Genomic DNA, 15,329 nt, shown 5'->3' on the forward strand with positions numbered 1-15,329 from the left:
CTAAAATCAATTAATTGTTCACATTTTGATATTTTTTATTTTTCTTCCTTTCACAAGCTTTTATTTTTCTTTTAGGCTGATTTAAGGTCTCATTTCCAGAAGTACCAAGTTTCTGAAATTTCAATTTATGATTCTTCTACTAATTATAGGTAGGTTTCCCAAATTCAGTAGGTGTGCTGTGTGCCAGGGGTTCTGTAGTGTACAGTAGCCACAGTGGTGATAAAGTCAAGGGCCATTTCCACAGAGCTTTCCCAGCCTGGTGGAACTCCTTCCTTGATTCCTATTCCCAATCAAATCTTCCGTTGTACTTTTTAATTTGCCATTAATGGGTTATTGATTTTCATGCACTTACTCCTGTTTCCTTACCATTTTGTAGGAGCAGTAGAGTTTCATTAAGAGAATGGGCTCTGTAGCTAGATGGCTTATGGCTTTGGGTTCTGTTCCGAGTTGCATCAGTAACTTGCTGAATAAATTTGGGCAAGTTACTTAACCTTTCCGTACCTTAGATTCTTCATTTGTAAATGAGGGTTATAATAGTACCTTCATCTCATTGCTGAGAGACAATTACTAGTTAATAAATCAATAGGAATAAAGCCAAGCATTTAATAGACACTCAGAAAATTGTATAGGTTTATTATTTTTAATTTTAATTACCTTTTAGTTGATGCTTTTGTTTTATACATCTATATACAGTCATTTCCAATTTGTATCATAATGCTTTCTGTTTTTTGACATTGCAGCAACATTTAAAATCATCAAATAATAGTGGTGATAACTTAATGGAAATGCCTTAACTATTTTATCACTAATGAGGATAGCTGTTTATTTTATATATAAAAGTCTTTACCAATTAAGAAAGGGTCTTATATGGGTGCCTGGGTGGCTCAGTCTGTTGGGTGTCTGACTTTTGAATTTGGCTCAGGTCATGATCTCAGGATTGTGAGATCGAGCCTGTGTCAGGATTTGTGCTGGGTGTGGAGCCTGCTTAAGATTTTCTCTCTCTCCCTTTCCTACTTCCACCCCCCACCTCATGCTTTCTCTCAAAAAAAAAAAAAATGCTGTGATATTGCTTTGATCATATGCTTTTTTTTTTTTAAGATTTTATTTATTTATTCATGAGAGACAGAGAGAGAGAGAGACAGGCAGAGGGAGAAGCAGGCTCTATGCAGGGAGCCCAACGTGGGACTCGATCCTGGGTCTCCAGGGTCAGGCCCTGGGCTGAAGGCAGCACTAAACTGCTGAGCCACCCGAGCTGTCCCTGCTTTTTTTATTTGACCTATTGATGTGTTGTTAATACATCCCACTACGTTAAAGTAGTTTTGTAAGCCTTGGAAGTATTACTTGATGTGAAATACTCTTTTAGTATTTGTTGAATCCTTTTTTTAAAAAGATTTTATTTATTGGGGATCCCAGGGTGGCTCAGCAGTTTAGCGCCTGCCTTTGGCCTAGGGCGTGATCCTGGAGTCCCGTTTTATTTATTTATTCATGAGAGACGCAGAGAGAGAGGCAGAGACACAGGCAGAGGGAGAAGCAGGCTCCACACGGGGAGTCCAATGTGGGACTCGATCCTGGGACTCCAGGATCACGCCCTGGGCCAAAGGCAGGTGCTAAACTGCTGAGCCACCCAGGGATCCCATTAAATCCTTTAAAAAAAAAAAAAAAAACTTGGTTTTTTTGTTTGTTTTATTTTTTGTTTTGTTTTACTATTTGAAGCATTATACAACCTGTGTGGAAGTTTAGAAAACACATTTTTAAAAAGATTTTATTTACTTATTTTATTTAAATACTTATAAGTATTCATTTATAAGACACAGAGAGAGAGGCAGAGACAGGCAGAGGCAGAAGCAGGGTCCTCACAGGGAGCCCGATGTGGGACTCGATCCCAGGACCCCAGGATCATGACCTGAGCTGAAGGCAGACGCTCAAACACGAGCCACCCAGGAGCCCCTAGAAAACACATTTTAAAAGAAAAATACAGGAACTTACAAAAGTATATCCATAGTTGTGTCTTTTGAAAACAACTCTGTTTCAGATTTGATTTATCTCCTTCCACTGACACCTCTATGGCTGGTGATTTCAGAAGGATGACTCTTGCCTAACTTTCTCGGTCAGATGGTTATAATTCTGATTAGATTTTTCTGACTGCATTTTTGGTCCTATTTTTTCCACTACAAGGTCTTAAGGACATTATCTTACATATTCTGCCAAATGTTTTTAAAATTTGCCTTTCACATTTAAGCCTTTGATCCACCTCAGGGTTATGTTTTATATATGGAGATTAATTTTAAGTTTTTTAGAAAAAATAATCAATTATCCTAAGGCTAGTAATCTGTTACTCTGTCATATAGCAACTTTGCAAATGTTTTACATTAAATTTTAATGTGAAATTAATAGGAGAGAATTAACAAGAAATGCTGTCTTTTACTTACCATATTTGGGTTTTTTTAAAGATTTTATTTATTTGAAAAAGACAGAACAGAAACAGAGGTGGGGGGCAGAAGGAGGAGAAGAAACAGGCTCCCCGCTGAGCAGGGAGCTCGATGTGGGCTCGATCCCAGGACCCTGATATCATGACTTGAGCCAAAGTCAGACACTTAACCAGCTGAGCTACCCAAGGGCCTCTAATTTGTTTTTATTTAGTTATCCTAAATAATAAATATCCTTCCTAATCCCAAGGAAAGCATAGTAACCGTTTTATTTTTAGGGGCAGCTATTCTTGTAAAAGATATGTCTGTATCCAGTAGTTACAAAGTGAAGTGTGAGGCAATTTAGTCATTAACAACCTTTATTTTCTCCTTTTATATGTTAGATATGCATCCCTTGCTTTTAAAAAAAACATTGATGCAAAGATGGCCGTGAAAGAAATGAATGGGATAGAAATAAATGGAAAGTCAGTAAATGTGCGGCTTGTTAAAACTCCTGGAGAATATACATCACCACTTTCCTGCAAAAATGGAAATAGAGTTACTTGGAATAATCTGGAGAGAAACACCAACAAAGAAACTAACTCAGTCTCCTCTATTTCAAGATTGCCCAGAACTAGGCCAAGGCAGCTGGGATCTGAGCAAGACAATGAGTTTTTTCCTTTTGACCAGAAGGTTAGTTTTCTTGTTGGATCCCTTAAATGGTCTTTGTATAGGCCATACCGCAATAAGTAGGTTTGTAGAACAATAACTCCAGAATCAGGGATCTTGAAGTGGGAATGAGAATGTTAATCTGTATCGTTTCTAACCTTGAGTCCACCATAACCTGTTTTTTGTATGACTTAGTTGCTCTTTGGGGAGGGGGGTGAAATAGATCTTTGTGGGCCTGGTATAGACTATTTCTTTTTACCTTTAACTAGACTCTTTGCCAGTACTTTGCAGTCTTTTTTCCTCCTTTTCTTGGACACTATTCCTATGTAAGTAGTTAGTTACACTCTCCCATCATTTTTTTTCAAAGTTGATCCTTAATTCATAATCATTAAAACCATAAAATATAGTCATTTTATTATTATATGCCCTCAATTTTACCACATTGGAGTTTTATTTTATTTTTTTTAATTTTTATTTATTTATGATAGTCATACAGAGAGAGAGAGGCAGAGACACAGGCAGAGGGAGAAGCAGGCTCCATGCACCGGGAGCCCAATGCGGGATTCGATCCCGGGTCTCCAGGATCACGCCCTGGGCCAAAGGCAGGCGCTAAACCGCTGCGCCACCCAGGGATCCCCCTCATTGGGGTTTTAAACACTACATGGAAAATGATGAAGTTGCCCCCTTCACTCTTGTCTCCACTGCTCAGCAAAATGCCCAGGGTCCTAGAGGAATGCCACAAATTTTTAAAAATTTACATAGAGTAAAATTCACTCCTTTTGGTATTTCTGAGTTTAGGCAATGCACATGGACGTGTAACTACCACCACAATCAGGATACAGCACGGTTCCATCATTCCATCATTCCAGAACGTTGTCTGGAATGTCTGTTTCCTGTTCTTACTTTACCTTTTCCAGAATGTCATATAAATGAATATTATGTAACCTTATTAGTCTGACAGCTTACTGCATTTGAGAGTAATCCATATTGTTTGGTAATAGCATTTCATTCCTGTTCATGTTTTGACCATTTTTATAGGGTTATGTTTTTTAGGTTTTTATTTAAATTCCAGTTAACATACAGCTAACTGGAATGGTTACAGTTAATGGTGATTCAATTCTTCCTTACATCAACTGGTACTCCTCACAACGAATGTGTCCTTTATCCCAATCCCCTGTCTAGCTCCTCACCTCCCCACTGGTAACCATCAGTTTGTTCTCTTTAGTTAAGAATCTGTTTCTTAATTTGTCTGTTTCTCTACCTTTTTCCCCCTTTGCTAATTTTTTTGTTTCTTAAATTCAACGTATGAGTGAAATCATGTGGTATGTTTTTCTCGGTCTTATTTCACTTACTGTTACACACTCTAGCTCTATCCATGTCATTTCAAATAGCAAGATTCCATTCTTTCTTATGGCTGAGTAATATTCCAGCATATATATATATCGGTATATATATATCTATACATATATGCATATATATATATCTATATACACACACACACACACACACACATATCTTCTTTCTCCATTCATCAATTCCAAAAGATGAGTAATATGATTTAAAAATGAGTAGAAGACATGAATAGACATTTTTCCAAAGATGACATCCAGATGGCCAACAGACATGTGAAAATATACCCAACATCACTTATCAGGGAAATGCAAATCAAAACCACAATGAGATACCACCTCACACATGTCGTAACGGCTAAAATCAACAACACAGCAAACAACAGATGTTGGCAAGGATGTGGAGAAAGAGGAGCCCTCTTACACTGTTGGTGGGAATGCAAGATGGTGCAGCCATTCTGGAAAAGACTATGGAGGTTTCTCAGTTAAAAATAGAAGTAACCTATCACCCAGCAAATTGCACTACTGAGTATTTACCCAAAGAATACAAAAATACTAATCCAAAGGGATACATAGACCTTGATTTTTATAGCAGCATTATTTACAATAGCCAGATTATGGCAACCACCCAAGTGTCCATCGATTGATGAATTGTTTATTATTAAGCTTTGAGAGGTTTTTAATGTTCTGAGTACACACACCTTTTATAAGATACATCCATGATTTGGGAATACTCTTTCTAACCTGTACTTAGTCTTTTCCTTCTAATACATCTTAAAAGAGTTTTTATTTTTATGAAATATAATTTATCAATCTTTTTACTTTTTAACTTGTGCTTTTAGTGTTGTATCTAAGAAATCATGGCAAAACGCATAGTCACAAAGATTTTGAGTTAATTTTTATTTAATGTATGAGCTATTAGCACTTTTCTTTTTTCAGCTTCTCAACATTTATTCATTACATTCATCTATTTAGAAAATATTTACTGTCTACAATGAAAAGCAGAGCCTGTCTCTGCTACCTACTCATTATGTGGCTGGGCAAATTACCTAATCTCTGCGTCTGAGCTTCCTCGTCTTACAATGGGAGTAAAAGTTCCTACTCCACAAATGTTGTGAGGTTTAAATGAGTTTGACACAGAAAAAAACCTTAGAAGAGTGCCTGCCACAGAAAACGCACTCACCTAATGGTAGCTATTACTATGGTCTAGTAGTGATTTGGTTCTTTCTTGGAAATCTCATCCTTTCTGTGGTTTGAACTCACTTAAACTACTGGATCCCAAACTCGTATGTGTTCAACAGTTATTGCATGCCAATCGTATACATAAACATTCTGGGCACATTCTGGGAAAGCAGCACTGAACAACACAGCGTAGAACTCTGTGTTCTTGTATAGTGAAACCTACTAATGTTCTGATGGGAGAGAGACAGTAGTTCTGTATCTTGCCCAGTCTGTTCATCTAGACTTAAAGTCTCAGTTCTTCCTTTAGTTTTCACTTTTAAGGGATATATAGTGGTTTCATACCATTTATAGCCTACTTGCATGGTTAATGGTAATTAATTAACCATTTTAATTTTATCTGTTCAATTGGATTGTAAGATTCATAGGTGGAGGGGGTTCTGTTGTATATGACTAGTTTTCCTTCCATAATATGTAGTCCAGTTCTGGGCATATAGTTTGTATTGACTACATATTTAGTAAATAAAATTTAGAATATTTATAGTTACTATGTAAACTAGTGTTTCTCTGTCAGGTAAGAGAACTAAGCCTCCATGCTATAAGCCTAAGATATCCACTGTATGTAGTGAATTAACCCCTCTCCTGTGCACTGAGAATGGAACTAGTTATGTCCTATCTTTAGAGAAATTGAGAAAATAGTTAACACCTGTGTTCTGTGGTTCAGATAAGTAATTCCAGTTGAGAAAGGCTAATTTAGACATAGCTTCAAATATTTTGCCACTGTTAGAAAACATGTGTGACTTTTTTTTTAAATATGGCTCTGAACATGGCTCAAAAAAATCTACTTGGTATAAATAATCCCAAATCAAAGTAAATTTCGTAGGAACTTTTATTTTACCATTTGTAATTTTAAATTTTATTTTAATTAAGCCAAAGTATCTATTGGTCACTGATTTTAAGAAAACTTTAAATGTTTATTTAGGGTGTCAAGAAGAATTGTAAACAGATTGAATCAACTAAATTAATACCTGACCCACCTATTCAATTCATACCTCCAAATACACTGAATCTACGTAGCTTTACCAAAATCATGAAGAGACTGGCTGAACTACATCCAGAAGTTAGTAGGTAATGGCTGCAATTCTATTTTAAGTGGTTTTAATATTTTTATGTAAAAATATAGTTCGGTGTGATAACTTACCCATATTTAGAATGTGTTACTTTGGAAAGAACAAGTGCTTATGTGTGTTTTTCTCTCGTACAGAGAACATATTATAGATGCTCTTCAGGAAGTAAGAATAAATCATAAAGGTTTTCTGAATGGCTTATCTATTAATACTATTGTGGAAATGACTTCGTCTGTTTTGAAAAATTCTACTTCCAGTTTGGAATAAAGGAAGCAACAAGAGGTAAATCAAGTATATCTTTATATTTAAATATTACTTTAAAATGTTAAGCTATTGATTTTTTCAAATAAAAAATAGTATTGAATTTAAGGTAACAAAATAAGTATAAAATTAAGACACAAACATACTGCATTAGTTAACTATTAATGCAAAACCATTTGCCCAAAACTTAATTGCTTAAATGACATTCATCATCCCAGAGTTTGCAGGTCAGGATTCAGGAGTGGCTTAGCCAGGTGGTTTTCCCTTAGGAACTCTTGTGATGTTGCAGTCAAGATGTTGCCTGGGCTGCAGCCATTAGAAGGCTTGGCTGAGACTGGAGGATGTGCTGCTAAGATGGCTGTTGGCCACACAGGCCTCCGTTGGGGCTGCTTAAGAGTCTTTACATTGTGGCAGCTGGCTTCCCCAGAGAGAGGGAACAATATGGAGGCTGCAGTGTCTCCATGACCTACTCACACTTCATGGTTTCTGTCACATTTTAGGTGTGAGTCATTGTATGCAATCCACACTCAAGGGGAAGGGAATTAATAAGCTCTACCTATTGCAGAAAGGTGTACCAACGAATTTGTGTATATATTTTTAATTATATGCACAAACATAGAATTCTTTGTTATAGTGAATGGAGATTTGTTTTCAGTTATTGCTATCTAGATAGTTAAAGCCAACTTGCTATAGAGAACAGCTAGAAAAGCTGTATAAATGTAAAGAACATCTATTTAAACAAGGCACTGGAGAGCCATCCAGGTAATGATGAATTAGTGGGCCATGGGACAGAGATGAGTCTCAGGGAAATATGCCCAATATTTGGGACCACTTTTCCCCTGGTATTACTTGCAAGAGGGGTAGCTAGTTTAAGGAGTCCTTCTGATAGCACTGAAATGAGGGAGATGGGGCCTTGGTGAACTCTTAGCAATGGATTGGAACTCCAGCAGGTTGTACTCTAGTAGTAACTATGAACTAGAAACACATAGTTCCTCAGAGGGACTGTAACTCAGCATCAGAATTTATTGCCTGAGCTGGAGTGAAATGATCTACAGTTATTTCTGACATGCACCTAGCAGAAAAGAAAAATTATCTGGAATAAAGTAATATAATTTTAGGCTTCAAATTATTTTTACCAGCAATTTCACACATATTAGTTATTTTGTAAATAAGAGTGCACCATCAAAAATAACTAATACATGAAATGAGACCACATAAAGGAAAACTAGCATAAATGCTAGACAATAGAAACTGCCCACAGGGACTCCAGATATTTAAGTTATCAGACACTTAAAAGAATAAATCGATAGACTGTTTGCAAAAATGGCCATAATTACTCTCTTCCCTGCATTTGTGACCCTTTGCAATGTCATTTTGAATGCAATGTCATTTTGAAGCTCCTTTCATCAAGATGTAGAGTCTGTTTTCCCACCACTTGAATCTAGACTAGCGTTTTGATTCGCTTTGACAAGTTGTGCCATTTCCAAGTCTAGTCTTCAGAGGACTTGATTACTCTGCTGTCTCTTGGAAATTTGCTGCAGCCACGTGAAGAAGCCCAGACAGTCTGTCAGAGGATAAAAGATTACATGGAGCATAGCCAAGGCATTCCAGCCTATAGCCAGCTGCTGGTAAACATGTGACGGAACCTGGCATAGATCAGGAGGTCAACCCACCCAACCTGGCAGCTGTCCATAGAGTCATGAGCAAGCCCAACCAAGATGAGAAAAATCCCCCATCTGCCAGCCTGTTGCTAAACTGGCAGAATTAGAAGCTTAAATAGATGGTCATTGTTTTAAGCTATGAAGTTTTGAAGATGACTTACTGCACAGCAAAAGCTAACTGATTCAGATGTATTATATTCAGGGGGACAGAAGACAAGATTGAGAATTTCAATATAGAACTGAAAATATTTTAAAAATGGAAATTCCATTAATGAAAAATAGAACAACTTAATAACTCAGTCAATAGGTTCTACAGCATTTTAGACAAATAGTTGGAAGTGAGAATTAGATAGGTCAGAAGAAACTATAGAATGAAGCACAGACATAGAAAAGGATAGAAAACAGAAGATGCGGAGTGAGAGGTATATGTGTGCAACTGAGTTTTAACAAAAAGAAGGGAAAGAAAATAGAACACAATTTAAAAAAAAAAAAGATGTCTGAAACATTTTTTAAGTGTTGAGAAACATCAAGCTGCAAAGTCAATAAAACCCTTTCAGATCCCAAGCAGGAAAAATAAAAAGACATCCAGTAGACACATATGAAATGTTGTATACCAAGAAAGCACATTGGAGAATCAATGCTCAATATTTTTATTGGGGGCTGGTAACATAGGACCCACTGTCTAGCGCATACCAAAGTTCCAGACTCTAAGAAGGAAAGCAACTGTTCAACATAAGCCATATTGTTCATACAGTACAGTGAGCCACTCTTACCACTTCTGGGATTGGTGGAAACCCTTCCAAAATCCAAGTTCCTAGACTCTAGTCAAGAGCTAGCATAGCAATCAGGTCTTTCTAAGGAGAGCAGTCCCAGCTCTGCTGTGTTAACTCTCCTCCTACACATATATCAGTTGATATCAGACTTTGGTAAGTAAAGGATGCATGTTGTAATCTTTGGGGCAATCCGTAAAAGAACAATCTTTTTTTAAAGATTTTATTTATTTACTTGAGAGAGAGCACACACATGCTCAAGAGCAGGAGTGACAGAGGGGGAGGGAGAAGCAGACTCCCCAATGACTAAGTAGAGAACCCGATGTGGGGCTCAACTCCAGAACCCCAAGATCATGATCTGAGCTGAAGGCAGACACTTAACCGACTGAGCCACCCAGGTGCCCCTAAAAGAACAATTTTTAAAGCATACACAAAATGAAGTTGGAGCCTTAACCTACATACAGAAACTAATTCAAGATGGATCAAAGACCTAAACAGAGGAGCCAAAATTATAAAACTCTTAAAACAGAGGAAAAGCTTCACAACACTGGATTTAGCAATGATTTCTTGGATATGAAAAGATAGATAAATTAGACTTCATCAAAATTAAAAATGTGCATCCAAGGACACTCTCAACAGAGGCAGCTCACAGAATGAGAGGAAGTACTGATAAGGGTCAATATCCAAAATATATAAAGAATATCTACAACTCAGCAACAATTTGAAAAGCCATAATTTTTAAATGGGAAAAAGATTTGAATAGATATTTCTCCAAAAAGATAAGCAAATAGCCAATAAGCACATAAAAATATGCTCACTATCACTCAGTCATTAGGAAAATGCTATCAAAACCACAACAACACAGCACTTTGCATCCATTAGGATGGTTATTACCAGAAAACAAAAACAAAACTCACCCCCAAAACAAAAAACCCTGAACAGAAAATGACAAGTGATAGTGAAGAAACTTCATGCATTGCTGGTGGGAATACCACCACTACTATGGAAGATAGTAAGGCAGTTCCTCAAAACATTAAACATAGAATTACCGTATGATCCAGCAGTTCCACTTCTGGGTAGCTGAAAGAACTGAAAGCAGGGATACAAACAGGTAATTTGTAGACTCGTGTTCAAAGCAGCATTATTCATAAGAACTAAAAAAGGTGGGAGCAGTCCAAACATCCATCAGTGGATGACTAGACAAAGTGTGATATATACATACCATGGAATATTATTCAGCCTTGATGGAAATGAAATTCTGACCCATGGAGCAACATAGATGAACTTTGAAGACTGAGAGAGGTGAAATAAGCCAGTCATAAAAGCACAAATATTGCATGAAACCACTTCTACAAGGGACCTGGAGTAGTCAAATTCATAGAGAGAAAAGTAGAATGGTGATCACTGGGCTGGTGGAGGGGGAGAATGGTGTTCCTGTTTAATGGTAAGAGTTTCTGTTTAGGAAGCTGGAAGAGTTCTGGAGATCGATGATGGTGATGATTGCCAAACAGTCTGAATATACTTAATGCCAAAGAACTGTACACTTAAAAATGGTTGATTTTATGTTATGTATATTTTAGCCACAATATTTAAAAACTTACAATACCAATGCTAACATAGGGGGTATGGATTAATAAAAGTGTTTTTTAATCTACAAAAGTATGTAATAAAGGAGAGTGAAAAGAACACATTAGAATAGGCAGAGCAAATAGGAAGCACTGAGTAAGATGATGAAAGCCCAGTTATGTCAATTTTTAAATATGAATGTGTGAATGAACAAAAAATTTTTATGAAAGACTCATATGAGTCTTATGAAAGACTCATAAGACAATCTTATGAAAGATTGCCAGATTGGATTTTTAAAAACCAACTATAGAATATCTCCAGAAACACGTCTTAAAAATATTAGGCTATCAAAACATAAAAGGATGGAAGGATGCCTGGGGGCTCAGTTGGTGAAGCATCTCCCTTTGGCTCAGCTCATGATCCCAGGGTTCTGGGATGGAATCCTATGGGGCTCCCTGCTCAGTGGGGAGCCTGGTACTCCCTCTTCCTCTGCCCCTTCCCTGCTTGTGCTTTCTCTTTCTCTCTCTCTCTCTCTCTCTCTCTCTATCTCAAGTAAATAAATCTTAAAAGAAGAAGATAAAAGGATGGAAAAAGAACCATGGTATATTAATGTATTAGACAAAGTAGACTCTAAAGCAGTAAAATTACTGAAGAAATATTTAATTTACCAAGAATAACAGTTTGAAATTTGTGTGTATCTGGTAAAACATCGTGACGTATATAAAACAGATATTTCCAGAACTATCAGGAGAAATTGCCAAGTTTACAATTATAATGGGAAATTTTAACATACCTCTCTGGTAGAAGAAGCCCCCCCCCCAAAAAAAAAACAGGGATAATATAAATGATTTGAACAATCCAAATAACCATCTTGACTTTCTGGACATCATATAGAATGTAAGGCACATCACAACTGCAACGTTAAGTCTCTTCAGGTCATCTGAAATGTTTACAGAGTTTGGCCATATGCTAGACTGTAATGTAAGTCTCAATAAACACTAAAGGATTGAAAAATCCTTTGTTGTCTGCTTACAATTTAAATAACGTAGGAATCCTTTCCTTCCGCGGGGTTGTTGAGAACTCTGAAGCAAACAAGTGGTGAATACAATGTGGAGAGGACTTGGGGGAGAATAAGTAACGAATTTTCCTAACCTATAATGGCATCTAATTCAGCTGTAGAAATTGACAATGAAAGTGATAATTCTTCTGGTAGCAGCTTGTTTAAGACTCAGTGTGTCCCTTACTCACCAAAACAGGGGCAAAGAAACCCTATTAAAAAGTTTGTTCGAAAAAAAAAAAAAAAGTTTGTTCGTTCATCTGGAGGTGTTGAAGCAAGGGATTCATCTAGTGACTCCTCTTTTGAACCAAGACCCCTGACTTTAAAAGCTATTTTTGAAAGATTCAAAAAAAAGGAACGTAAAAAGAGGAAATATAAGCCAAAAGAAAGACCAAGGGGAAGACCAGAAGGAAGAAAAACCACTAGATGCTCCTGAATAAATAAGAAACAAGTTAAAGACAAAGGATCTGGGTTCCCATTTTTAGAATCTGAGAATGTAAAAACGCCATTACCATGGAGAAAGATTTTAAGCTTTGAGCAAGCGGTGGCAAGAGGATTTTTCAACTACCTTGAAAAATTGAAGTATGAATACTATCTCAAGGAATCCTTGAAACAAATGAATGTTGGTGAAGATTTAGAAAGGGAAGATTTTGACAGTCGTAGATACAAATACTTGGATGATGATGGATCTCTCTCTCCTATTGAAGAGTCAGAAACAGTGGAAGAGGCTGCAACAACTCTTGAACATGATGATGGATGTGATATCAAATTGGTGGACAATAATGAATCCATAGTAAGTTCTGAAATACCAAAGAAAATGAATCTGTATTTACGACAAGAGGACTATACTGAAGAAGCTGCGTCTAAAAAGAGAGCATAAAAATCCAAAAACATGGGACAGAGGATAGAATGGTCTGAAAAGGAAGAGATAGGAATATGAATATTAAGGCTTTTCACTTGAAAACAGTGTCTGGACTTAAAGGGCTCTAAAGAAATTGGACCTCAAAGATTACAGTGGGGAGTTTTTGAAGTATGTCCATATTCAAGTGGAGATCCAAGAAGACCTCTGGACAGTGACAGCTGTGGATTGAACAAAAGTTTGTTTTAAAAGTGCTATTTTGAAGATCATCACTCTGGCTTTGGTGGAACTATGGTGATTGGCGGCAGAAGGAATTACATGTCAAATATCTTAAATAAAAATTTTATTAACTTTGTCAAATATCTTAAATAAAAATTTTATTAACTTTGTCAAATATCTTAAATAAAAATTTATTTATTAAATAAATAAATAATAAATAAATAAATAAATAAATAAATAACCTAGGAATCAGCCGAAGAAAGATAAATAGGGAATCACTATGTTTGGCAATAAATGTCTAAATAACCAGTGAGTGGAAGAAAAAAAATCACATAATGAAAACTAGAACATAGATTTTAGTTAAAGGATGATAATGAAAATCCACACCAAAACCTGAGGGATGCTCTTAGAGCTTGGTAACTTGACATGGATAGCCTTAAATTCCTGTGTCATAAAAATGACACAAAATTCATGAGCAGAGTCTGTTATTCAAGAAGTTAGAAAAAAAAAAAAGTAATAGCCCCAAGGAAGTACAAGAAGTATGACAGCTACTGAAGTAAGAACAAATATACAGTAAGGATGAATAAACCCAAAAGTTGATTGTTGAAGAAATATAATAAAGTTGACAGACCCCTGATGAAACTGATAAAGCAAAAAATGTAAGAACAAGGTAAAGAATATTTTTCACAAAAGAAATATCACTACATATCTTACAGTCATGGAAGAGATGAGAGGACAATTGTGAATGACTTTATAATATATTCAAATTTTTATGAAGTGGGCAACTTCCTAGGAAGATTCAATTTAACAAAAAAGTATAGAAAAGTTTTACTAGTCTTGTATTTATTAAAGAAATTGAATCAAATAAAACTCTTCCCACAAAATAAAATTCAGGCTCAGATGGCTATATGGCTATATTAATGAATTCCTCAAACATTTAAGGAAGAAGAAATATCAGTCTTAAGGTTGTCAGAGAAATCCGTATAGTCATGATACCAAAACCAGACCAACATTACAAGAATAGAAAATTATAGAACAATTTCATGAATGTGGATGCAGAAATTCTTTTAAAAATATTAGACTGAATCCAACAATTTTTAAGAATACTACTACTTTATGGCCAAGCTGACTTTATTTCAGGAATGGAAGTTTCCTTTAACATTTGAAAATCAGTGTAACTTGCCCTGTGAAGAGAACAATGGAGGAAAATTACCTTATTTCAGTAGATGAAGAAATTGTTGATAAAATTCACCATCTATACGTGACCAAATTCTGAACAAGCAAGAAACAAAATGTCAAATCTTTTCTTCTCATGAGAACTCTCAGGGCCTTGAGACTTCATTTTACATGCAAACTAACAAGTTCGCTTGCCATAGTTTCATTAATGCTGGCAAAAGACATGAGCCTCCTGGGACAGAGACAGAGGAGTTCTTTCCCTGCAGCAGTAGCAGTAGGCAACCCAGTGAGGACCAGGTGATGCCACACATACAGCGGTTATGTTACAGGAAGAACTGCAAGCTTAGGGAACCCAAATATTTTAGTATGGGCTGCAGGCAAACCGGCCAGGCCTTCGCCATGGAGGGAGATATCTGTATTATACTGGACATCTTTGTTTTCAAAATAATAAATTTCATGTAGTAGGAATTCATGAATAAACCAGTTCGTGAGTCTATCTGTATGATACTAGCTGAGATACTTCATAGGGAATAGAACAGATTTTTTTTTTTTGTTCACGACATTGCCACATTTTTACCACGACGATACCCGGTTTTCTCTGTTGAAACAGTCTGAATAGTTCTCTGTGGATATGATATCTGGTGGCCTGTTTGTTTTGATGCAGTAGTGTTTAGTGATACACTTCGTCAAGGGATAGAATTTAAATGAGTATTTTTGATATTCGTAAACATGAAAAATAAGTTAAATGTCGATTGGTTTAGTAGCAGAGTGCCCTGATAAGTAACTACAGTAGTCCCTCCCTGCTTCTCTTCCGGGGATACCTTCCAAGATCCCTGGTGGGTGCCTGAAACCACAGATTGTACCAAACCCTACATGTATGCTGTGCTTTTTCCTGTACACACAAACCTGTGATAGTTTAATCCGCAAAGTAGGCACAGTAAGAGAGTAACAACAACCACCAATAAAAACAGTTACAACAACATAGTGTAATAAAGGTCATGTGAATGTGGTGTGTCTCTGAAATCACACTG

General features: G+C 36.4%; 1 protein-coding gene and 1 pseudogene across 1 annotated transcript in view; both read left to right on the forward strand.

Annotated features, from left to right (window-relative positions):
- The window catches only part of RBM44 (RNA binding motif protein 44), a 41,091-nt gene that overhangs the window by 24,459 nt on the left and 1,303 nt on the right, over positions 1 to 15,329 (forward strand). The window contains 4 exon segments of the mRNA XM_025463603.3: positions 76 to 149; positions 2,810 to 3,098; positions 6,585 to 6,730; positions 6,867 to 7,011. Of these exon segments, the coding sequence (XP_025319388.1) occupies positions 76 to 149; positions 2,810 to 3,098; positions 6,585 to 6,730; positions 6,867 to 6,996 (639 nt within the window). The 3' untranslated portion in view covers positions 6,997 to 7,011.
- On the forward strand, positions 7,019 to 13,712 carry LOC125753611 (TATA box-binding protein-associated factor RNA polymerase I subunit D-like; annotated as a pseudogene).

Source organism: Canis lupus, chromosome 25 (genome assembly GCF_003254725.2).
Source record: "Canis lupus dingo isolate Sandy chromosome 25, ASM325472v2, whole genome shotgun sequence".
NCBI classification, from domain to species: domain Eukaryota; kingdom Metazoa; phylum Chordata; class Mammalia; order Carnivora; family Canidae; genus Canis; species Canis lupus.